Genomic DNA, 10,716 nt, shown 5'->3' on the forward strand with positions numbered 1-10,716 from the left:
TCTGTCTTTATTGTATTTGAAAGAAACCACCTTAATAATTAGTACAATATGGACCTTTTGTGTTATCTTTGAGAATGATTCTTATCAACTTTTAATAATTCCTGTTGACTGTCTGGTAAAGAGCTTGAATTCCATTTTTATTTACTTTTGGACTATTAATCTAAGGATCTTAAGGTAATCATGCTAAATTAAGATGTTTTGAGTTTAGGTCAACCATTATGACCAATGTAGGCAACTACACTGCCAAAGGTTTCATTCAGTATATCTGTCTCATTGCTTTGAACAGTTCCTCCAGAGGACATTGACCGATATCGACGGAGATTTAATATGAAGATGTTGGTTCCTGGTAGGCCTGTAAAGGAAACTTCAACCCCACCGCCAGTACCAGCAGAGAGACCATCATACAAAGAAAAGTTTATTCCACCTGAGCTCAGTATGTGGGATTATTTTGTCGCCAAAGTGAGTGCAATATATCTTAAAAGTATTGGTGCAAATTTATTAGTCCATTAATATTTTGATTCACTTTATTATATCATGAAAACTTGATTCAGTCTTCATATATTCAAGTTAAGTCTACGTAACATCTAGGAGATGGTGAGGACTCCAGATACTGAATGATGAAGGGTCCTGCCCAAAACGTTGAATCTCCTGACCTTCAGATGCCGCCTGACCTCCTGTACATTTTCTAGGTCTACATAGCATTTCACTCCCGAGGTGCTGTGCTGTGCTGTGGGCAGTTACCTACATTATGTCAAAAAAAGCATTATCCAAATAAAATTGTCCTGAAATGCCTCTGACAAATTCTATACCGAAAATGGCTGCAGGATAGTATGGAAAAGAGTTCATTGAATGCTTGACTTTCCTGTTAAATTCAATAATATTGCAAAATATGTTACTAATTACTATATAGTTTCAAGTTTTTTCAACTAGTTCTATTTTAATCATTTTTGTTTGTACTTTAAGCCATTCTTGCCTCCATCTGAGAGCGGGTTTATGTATGACTCAGATGAAAGTATCCCTAGTGATGATGATGATGATGATGATGAAGATGATGCTTTTATTTCTGACACTCAGCTACAAGAGCATTCAGATCCTAACTCTTACAGGTTAGTTAAAAGGATCCTTGTTGCAGTAGCAGCTACCTTATGTACATTTAAATTTACCTTTAATAAACCAATAGACAAGTCATTTGCGGGTTTGTTAATGTGTCTATTACAGTGCTTACAGAATACTCATATTGCATAGAATTGGAGGAGTATAATTCAGTTTTCAGGGGAATAAAATGGAGGGAGAAATCCTTTCATTCTGAAATTTCCCCCTTTCAATACAAGTGAATGCTGTAACCAGATTCCAGCAACATCATTGACTTGTGACTTTCAATAGATAAGTTCCCTATTTCCTGGATCTCTCAATTGCTGGTGATTAGGGTTTAAGCAGTGAAGGAAATAGCATTGATAGGGCTAGAAAGGAGGTTCTACAGAAAGAATTTTAACAGTTAAGAACCAAATTAGAAAGCAGATCCTCCAAGGTAATAATCTCTGGGAGGGGTGAGGTGGGAGAGCTGTAGAGAAGATATATAGGCTTTCAAAGCACAAAGATATGGCATATTGCAAGGTATGTAGTCAGGTAATGACCACTGGAATGGAACAGCAAGGAACAGAGTGAACAAACATTAAAATAAGCAGTACATGGGATCAAACGGGGAAAATATAGGAAAAAGGCTAAATTAATGGTTCTTTATTTAAATGTATTTAGTACTGTGGACAAAATAAATGAATTAACAGCACACATAAAGGTTAATGGCTATTATCTTTTAGTCATTATGAAGCCAAGGTTCTGAAGACATCAAAGCTGGGAACTAAATATTCAGGGATGTGTGACTTTTCAAAAGAACAGTTGGAAGGAAAGGGTATGGACTAGTTTTGTTTGTGCAAGGTGGAATAAGTACAATGTCAAAAAATGATTTTAGATGAGAAGACATAGAATCCATATGGATAGAGGTGAAAAAAAAACAAGCTGAAAAAGACAATATTTGGAGTAGTCTATAGGACCTTTACCAGTAGTTAAACTGTAAGACAGAGAATAATTCAGGAGATAATGAAGATGTGTGAAAGAGGCAGTACATTAAATTATAGGTGACCTTAATATTCATATAGATTGGGAAAAACATATTTGCAGAGGTAGCCATGAGTAGGAATGAAAAGAATATATTTTGGACAGCTTCCTAGAACAATATGCTGTGGATCCAACCTGAGATCAGTCTATTTTAGATCTAGTATTGTATATTGAGGCAGGTTTAAGAAATGAGCTCAAATTATAAGATCCCCTTGAAAACAATGACCCTAAAATGGTAGAATTTACCATTCAATTTGAAACAGAAACTTGAGTCAGAACAACTGTGCTAAACTCTTTAAAAAGTGTAGTTGCAAATGCTGCATTTTCCCATTTTCAGGGAACTTCATGGTGGAAGACCCTTCATGACTTACAGCAATCATTCCTACATGGTATTCCATTCCTTTACATTTACACATTCAGCCTGTTTGGTGCCTTTGTATAGTCATATGGCAAGAGGAGTAATATTTCCCTCCTTGTATACAAGCCCACTGGCATCATATTTAAAGCTTAGCTGCACACCATTTCAGATGCTACGAGCCAGGAATTGCTTCATGATCTGTCTTCTTGGGAAGTGAAAGTGTCTGAGAAATGGAAGCTTTCCACATAGTGGCCTAGACATCCTGGTGGACAGGGTGGTCGAGAAGAGGGCCATCCTCTACCCAGTGGACCACTGGAGGAGGCCAAGTACTAATTGTAACCATTCTGGACACAGACGCAGGTACTGTCACGGTCAGATAGAATGCACAATAGTGCAGTAAAAGGTCGATGATCTACACTCCACCAAGGTAAATTTGACCATCTCTTTGTTATCTCAGACTCTAACTCTGCTGATGCACACAAACCTCATCAGTGCTCATGAGCTACAAGCCTTATTAAGCAGCATCACCACTCAATAACTGTCATCACCCCATCCTCCTCAACTACTAATACTTCCTGCTTTCTGGCTATAAAGCTGTGCAATTCAGAGATTGGTAACCATCAAGTAGGCACGTACATGAGCACTAAGAAATGCAGCAAACTGCCATTAAATGCATCCTGTATGGGTGCATCAAAGTGACTTATAGGAGCAAGCAGTGACCTATGGAGCCTCTGAGCTCTAAAATGAAGTCCAGAGAGGCTGAAGTGGATTCTGAGTTGGTCTGAAATCAGTCAAGATACTGAAGTGAAACTGGTGATTTGCTGATGGCAAGTGGTTAGAGGAGAATACTGCCTATGAAACATTTGAGAATGGATTGATGGAGGGACACTAAAGTGGAGGCATGGAGAAGCAAGCAGTAAACTGCATCCTGCTGATTAACCACCCGACTTTCAAGCTGGGAATTCTTGCCATCTGATTTCTCAGGAGAATTGCAAGCTAAATAGGAATGATATATGTTGGGCCACGTCTCAACCTGAGTATGACCTCACTGATGAAACCTTCAGGGAAATATTGAAAAAAAAATTATTCAAGATTCAGATTTGCTTTAATCTTACTGTATTTTCCCACATTTCTTGTCATTACTAGCATCACTCAGGGTATAGGACATTTCTGCTCATAGCGTCTGAATGTAGAGTAATATTGTCTTAGCCTTATTACAATGCTTTGTATTATGTACCTCTACCATGACTTACCCAGGCACCCAGTGAGCCTGGTGGAGTTTGAGCCAGACAGTTGTAAGTACTGGCTTACATTGAAGTAGAATTTGCAAAGGGATTCCTTTGGACAAATTGCTTCAGCTGGACAGTCCTCACCCTAAGACATAGAAATATAGAAAATAGAAGCAGGAGTAAGCCATTCACCCCTTCAAGCCTACTCCAGTCAGTCAAAGACAATGTTCAATATCCGTCCAGTAGTTTGGGCACTGTCAGTCAGCCTTGTGGGGTGGGAGGTCAGGGTCAGAAGCTCCCTATGACTGCAGTCCAGGGAATGGGCCATGGCCAGTCCTGCAAGTCCAGTGCAGTAAGATTCACAATAAGTCAACCAGGAAGTTGCACAGATATGTTAGGGATCCAGTCACTGATCAGTCAGAACTGTCCTTCCAAACAGTGAAGAGGGTGGGCTGTGGTCAGTCCTGGCAGTATGCTCACTAAAAATCAAGGAGATTATAAGGGACCACTGCTGTGGTAGGGAAGTTAGTGTCAGTTGTGGTGATTAAAGACAGCATGCTGGAATGCAGAGTGGAAATAATTGAGAAGGTATAACAGCAGGAGGCAACCGCTTACTGTGGGAAGGGGGTCATCAATAGTAACCACCACTCTGGCTTTGAAACAAATGATTATGCAGCATGATAGCTGGCATATCTTAAATTTATAGGGTCAGGGCTCAGGGTAATGTTCGAGACAAAAATGTAAATTACAGTTGGCTGGTAATGTTTGGAAACTCAGAACTGGGTTTAACGAGGACTGCAAGGAAGAAAAGAACATAAAACCCTTTTGGGAGGTGTCCCTAGGTTACCAGCAAGTCACTCAGCAAATTGTGACGTGTTACCTTGTGTCCTCATCTGAATCGTAAATATGCAATGGAAATGGCTTTGACCACACCTGAACTGGGTGGAGTAAGTATTTTTCTTTTCTTTTGTCTGAATATACAGACTCTGTGTGAGTACTGTGAAACCCTTCAAGGGAAAATTGCATTATTTAGCATTGAACTTATGCAGTACAAGTTGAAATCATAGTACCATACATGTTAAATATGTGGGATACATATCCTGGCCCTGAGCAATCTTGACCACATCATTGGATATTTTAAATTGATTAGTCATCTGTGTGAAGCAGGAATAATCACAGGTGACCTTAAAAGTGTCATCTGCAGGCCACAATTGAAAGACAAGCCAAGATCTCATTGGCTGCACAAGGGAACAAAACTGACCTCACCTTGAACTGTAAGTATTAGCCAACATGCATTTGTATTGCAATGCTGCCTATCTTGTTGATGGTGGGGGTAAAGTCTCCATACTCCTATGACACTTAAAATCTTCTGTACGCATTGCTTGTATTGAAAATATTGGATGAATGAATGCTTTTATGGTCACATGTATTTTACAGTGAGAAAAACAATAAAATAGAGTGAAAAGCTTTTCCACTGTTGCCATAATGCAGTGCCATTTTGAATAATTTTAAGAATAAGAAAATACATAGAAAGACATATCTTAAAGAGAGATCCTGAGCCAGCCAATCATCAACGCTGCCTGCTCCAGCATCCCTCTTCCACCACCTCACTGGTGTCTACACCGGACCTAACCAATGTTGAAGTCGCCACTCTTCAGGCACAATCTTTCGCTGCTGGATTGATTCTCCTCCGCCACTGCCTCACTGTCACCTACATCAAACCACCAACGTCAGAGTCACTTCTCTCCCCACTGGGCCCATTTTGTTGATGTTGCTTCTGTCACTTCTTCGCCTTTGCCATCAGTGCCGGACCCAAGCAATGATGAAGTTGCTGATCATCATGCACCATCTTTTGTGGCTGGGCCGACCTTGCCGACATCACCTCTGCCAATGTAGCAAGCTCAGGACAAGAGGTAACTAAAAAGAAAAAAAAACAACAAAATAGGGTCCACTATGTCAAAGTCAATGTAGAGGCACTCCTGGTTCTCCTTGTTGAAACCCTGCAAGTTCCCACTGTATGTCTATGCATTCGTGAGATGCAGATCATAATTACTGTCACTACAAGAAGATATTTTGTTTCTTATACTCTCCTATTGGTCTTTTGGAACAAGCATCATTGCTGTAGCCATGGTATAATAAAGGAGCAGAGAGGTTGAGGAGGAACAAATATGTCAGCTAACCCAGAACCCACCATCAACCTCAGTGGTTACCAAACAGCCTCCACAAAAGAAGTCGAATGAAAATGAAAATTTGTGCGATCTGGCACAAATAGCATTGATAAAAGCCTTACCAGGATTGAAAGATCCCACAGAGATCCTCAGTGGATCCTTGGAAGCAATTAGTTACATAAAAAATTTAGCAGTTGTCATCTTGATGGCCATGGTTGATAGGATAGCCACTCATTCCTTTACATCGCAAGTCCTACTTCTGCAGATGACATGGCTCTGCGGAAGTACCCTGGGAATCTTCATTCTACAGTGGCAATGCACTTCACGCATCTGAAGGAAAACAGCTTTGAAGACAATAGATTCTGGGTATCCTGTATCTCCTCTGTATCTTGACTGGATCTTCAGGTTCGACTTCTTTTGTGGAGGCTGTTTGGTAACCACTGAGGTTGATGGTGGGTTCTGGGTTAGCTGACATATTTGTTCCTCCTCAACCTCTTCAATGCTATTTGTGCCAGATCGCACGACATATTTTCATTTCCCCATAAAGAGGTTAGACCTGCAGTCAGATCAGTAGGCTTTGCCAACATAGCATTTTTCCCTTGGTGCGAGAGGTTGCAGTCAACGCACATTCCCTTGAGACTGCTGTATCATAACATGCTAACTTCATCAACATAAAAGGTTTCCATTCAGTGTACAAATTATTTGTGATCATTAGCAGCATGTCCTGGAAGTCTGTTCCAGGTATGCTGGATGTTGCCATGATGCCTACATCCTTGGGAAGCCCCCATTTTCCTGCTTCATTTCAAAGGCTGGATACCTTACAAGGATGGTTAATGGGAAACAAGGGCCACCCCTTGTAACCATGATTGAAGACTTTCTTGCACAACCATCCCTGACTGAAGCTGAGTGTATTCAATGTTGCCTGTTCTTACACAGGGGGGCGCGAAGCTTGCAGTACAGTCAAGACAGTATGTGCCCCATAATATTTGCTTGTTCTGCCCTGCACAACTATAACAGATGAAGAGGAGATGTAGTAGTTACTGAAGAGCTGGGAAATGGCTGCAGTCTTCCAAGGAAGAAGATGAATACATTGTACAGCAGGAAAATTGGCATCTGCATGACAGAGCGGTGCAGCATTAAGTGGACCGGATTTAATTGACACTTAGCATAGAGGCCTCGGTTGCCTTTCCAAGAGATGTGAGTTGAGTGAATAAGCATTTGTTGTAAATTGGTGTTGTTTGAAAGGCAGACAGCCTGTTTGTTTCCAGAGACAAATGTAGCTTTTTCTGTTTGATTTTTCTTGGCTTTGATGTTGTTCAATAAAAGTTGATTTCAACTATTGGAATGTTTTCCAATATGTGATGCTCATATATTGAACTACACCAACATGTTATGCACTGCCAGGTGTAAGGGAATAAGTGTCACTGTCTGCAATAGAATTTCAGATGATATGGCGCTTAGGTGGTTGCCTGTATAGCTTGCTTCTTGTAGCTGCTGTTACAATGACAATCAGTCATACAGATGATAATGGCAATACATTTATGAACATGAGTTCCATGCCACCTCTTGCCCTCCAGAAGGTTTTTTTTCATTTCCCTCCCACTACGTGTACTGTGAAGAGCTATTTCTGGCTGGCAGCTTTTGAACTAGTGCACTGCTGTGCTTTAAATATTGTATTGTTGGCATAAATCTTGGGAGGTCTCAGCAATGGCGTGTACTATACATCCGCCACTGGTGGAATGCATGACACCTCAAGGGCAGTGCCACAGAGGCAAGGTATATACACAATGAGGTCAGCAGTGTGAAATTGCATGAGGAGGAAGTGAGGACTGCAGATGCTGGAGATCAGAGGCAAAACGTGTGGCACTGGAAAAGCACAGCAGAACAGACTGCATCAGAGGATCAGGAGAGTTTATGTTTCAGGTATAAGTCCTTCATCAGGAATTCCTGATGAAAACCTTATGCCTGAAATGTCGACTCTCCTGCTCGTTGGATGCTGTCTGACCTGCTGTGCTTTTCCAGCACCACACTTTTTTGACTAAAATTGCATGAGGTCATTCAGAGAGAAAGCTTCCATTAAATTGCCTGAAATTGACACTTGGTCAATTTTTGGCAAAAATCGGCCATTGTATCCTTTTATGTTGCTTGCAGAATGATTTAAAAAATGAGTACTAATAATTTATTTGATTCAAGACAATCAGATAGAACAGAATGAGTTAATAATCTTCAATTCAGTGTTGATTTAATCTCCAGTTTAAGTGGTAAAATCAAAAATTTGTGTCTGTTAAAGACATTTACATTTATTTTACAGCTGGGCACTGATACGTTTAGGAATGGTTAAGCTTGCATTGAACAATGTGAGAAACTTCTTTCCTGTTGCAGGATTGGAATTTGCAGGTACTAGACTTTTCTGTTTGTTTCAATCATTATTGGAGGTATTTTGTAAGAATTAAAACAAATCATCCTGATTTTCAAACATTACCAATCTTTTGAATTAAAAAAAAATACTTTAAACATTTACTCTTTGCAAGTGTTAAGAATTAGAATTTAACCTTTTGTTCTGTTTTTTAAAAAAAAACTTTATGGAGGCAATTGTTACTCAGTTGTTGAATCTGTTTCATTATTTAATTATTTTCTTATGTTGAAGGATAGCAAAAAGCTGAAAATTTCAATGTAATTCCATGCTTCTAACAAAATTAATTTAAAATATTGTGAACAGATTGATAAAGGTAAAATAAAACAAAGAACTGCAGACACTGGTTAGCATGCAGTGCACCAGTGTTTCATAGAGCAGTAATGTTAATCCTACTCCGCTGCTCTCACAACAGTCCTGCACATTTTTCTTCAAGTATTCATGCAGTTCCTTTCACAAGCTACTATAGAATCTATATCCACTATTGGCTTTCAGACCTGAAGCAAGTGAGAACCTGAAGCTTTTCCCCATGTTGCCTCTTTTTATTTGCCAAACATCTTAAACTTTTGTTCTCTGGCAATTAACCTTTCAGTTATTGGAGAAATTAATAGAAACTGTTACCAGTGTCAACCTTTCATGATTCTAAATAACTCCATTAAGGCTTCTCACTGCTCTGTAGAGAGCAATTCCAGTTTTTCCTATTTAACCATGTAACTATGATCCCTGAAAACATTCGGTACCTTGAGCAAAGCCCTTATGTCCTTACTCAAATGTGTCCAATTCTAGGCACAAGATATCAGCAGATGCAGACCTCGTACTTTATATAGGCTTTGCATAACTTTCTGGTACTGTTTATAAAGCCTCGGACCTCATTATTTTTATAACTTCTGTTAATCTGTTCTGACATTTTCAAAGATCTGTGCACAAGTATTCCCAGGTCTCTCTCTTCCTTCGCCTCCTTTTAAAAATTGTAACGTTTAGTTTATTGCATTCCCCTCTGATTTATCCTATCAAAATGTATCATCTCTCACTTTTCTGTATTGAATATGTTTTGTGGCAGCCCATATTTTAACAATCTACCTTCGTCATCTTGCTGTATTATAATCTGCCCCAGTATACACAATAAATATAAATTCCTACATGTGCAGTAAACAAAAACAATTGAATAAGCTCATAGGTTGAATCAGCTGGAAAGACTTATTTAACATATGGATTCTCTGCTGAAATGCGTCTGCTTTTTTTTCAAGAAATTTATGAAAGATACAAAGTTAAAAGCGGTATACAAGGGTTTTTAATTGCTTTAGCAATAAAAAATAGTTTTGCAATTTGTAAATTTTTCTGGTTAATAATAAAAAATCAAATATTCAAACAGGATGAATAATAAAGTTAAGGTTTTTTTCATCCAAACAGTATTCACTTTGATTTTGAAAAGCAAAATAATTTTAGTTTAAATTTTACATGAGAGGTGAAAGCTGTTTTTAAAAACTGACTTCCAATTTTGTTCTTCAAAATAAATGTTTAACTTTGTTCACAGATCTTCCAGTAACTTCACCATTGGGCAATGCTGTCATTAAGACTTTAGAAAACTGGCAACAATTGCTACAGGCAAAAATGGAACAATTTGAAGGCCCACCTCCAAGTTATATTAACACCTACCCAAGTGATTTCTCGGCAGCTGCTGGACCAGCCATTTTGCGACACAAAGCAATGCTTGAACCAGAAAATACTCCATTTAAGTAAGGGAACAAACAGAAGATGCCGTTTAGTACATTTTTAGAAGGTCAAATAAAAGCATTTTGGTAACTTTGATTACCTGTGCCTTAAGTATGTATCCTATAACTATTCCCAGAGAGTAAATGTAAAAAAGTATATTCAAAATAATTATTGGTAAGTTATTTTTTATTGTCCTAAATCCCATGAAAAGGAAACAAAGGTTGCAAGATATAAAATAATTGCCACAAACTTTCGTCATAGATGATTGTTAGGTGAGTTAAAGAAATATGAAAGTAGTTGACCCTGAAGGTCAAACACAAGAAAAAGCAGGAGAGGACCATACAACCTGGAGAAAGTGAGGACTGCAGATGCTGGAGATCAGAGCTGAAAAATTTGTTGCTGGAAAAGCGCAGCAGGTCAGGCAGCATCCAAGGAGCAGGTGAATCGACGTTTCAGGCATAAGCCCTTCTTCAGGAATGAGGAGGGTGTGCCAAGCAGGCTAAGATAAAAGGTAGGGAGGAGGGACTTGGGGGAGGGGCATTGAGAATGCGATAGGTGGAAAGAGGTTAAGGTGAGGGTGATAGGGCGGAGAGGGGGTGGGGGGGAGAGGTCGGGAAGAAGATTGCAGGTCAAGAAGGCGGTGCTGAGTCCGAGGGTTCGGATTGAGATAAGGTGGGGGGAGGGGGACTGAGGAAACTGGGGAAGTCTGCATTCATCCCT

At 39.4% G+C, this 10,716-nt stretch overlaps 1 protein-coding gene across 7 annotated transcripts in view; it reads left to right on the forward strand.

Moving 5' to 3' along the window:
- Positions 1 to 10,716, forward strand: part of dmxl2 (Dmx-like 2) — a 141,501-nt gene that overhangs the window by 99,947 nt on the left and 30,838 nt on the right. For 6 of the 7 annotated variants that reach the window (XR_006309475.1, XM_043677364.1, XM_043677363.1 and 3 more), the window contains 4 exons: positions 287 to 459; positions 964 to 1,106; positions 8,182 to 8,267; positions 9,818 to 10,019. Coding sequence is in view for 6 of the 7 variants with exons in the window: in XM_043677364.1 (XP_043533299.1) it covers positions 287 to 459; positions 964 to 1,106; positions 8,182 to 8,267; positions 9,818 to 10,019 (604 nt within the window). In the remaining variant the exon portion in view is untranslated. Of the gene's footprint in view, positions 1 to 286; positions 460 to 963; positions 1,107 to 2,452; positions 2,706 to 8,181; positions 8,268 to 9,817; positions 10,020 to 10,716 lie in introns of those variants that run through there. The other variant, XM_043677366.1, reaches the window with a different exon arrangement.

Source organism: Chiloscyllium plagiosum, chromosome 36, assembly GCF_004010195.1.
Source record: "Chiloscyllium plagiosum isolate BGI_BamShark_2017 chromosome 36, ASM401019v2, whole genome shotgun sequence".
Lineage (NCBI taxonomy): Eukaryota > Metazoa > Chordata > Chondrichthyes > Orectolobiformes > Hemiscylliidae > Chiloscyllium > Chiloscyllium plagiosum.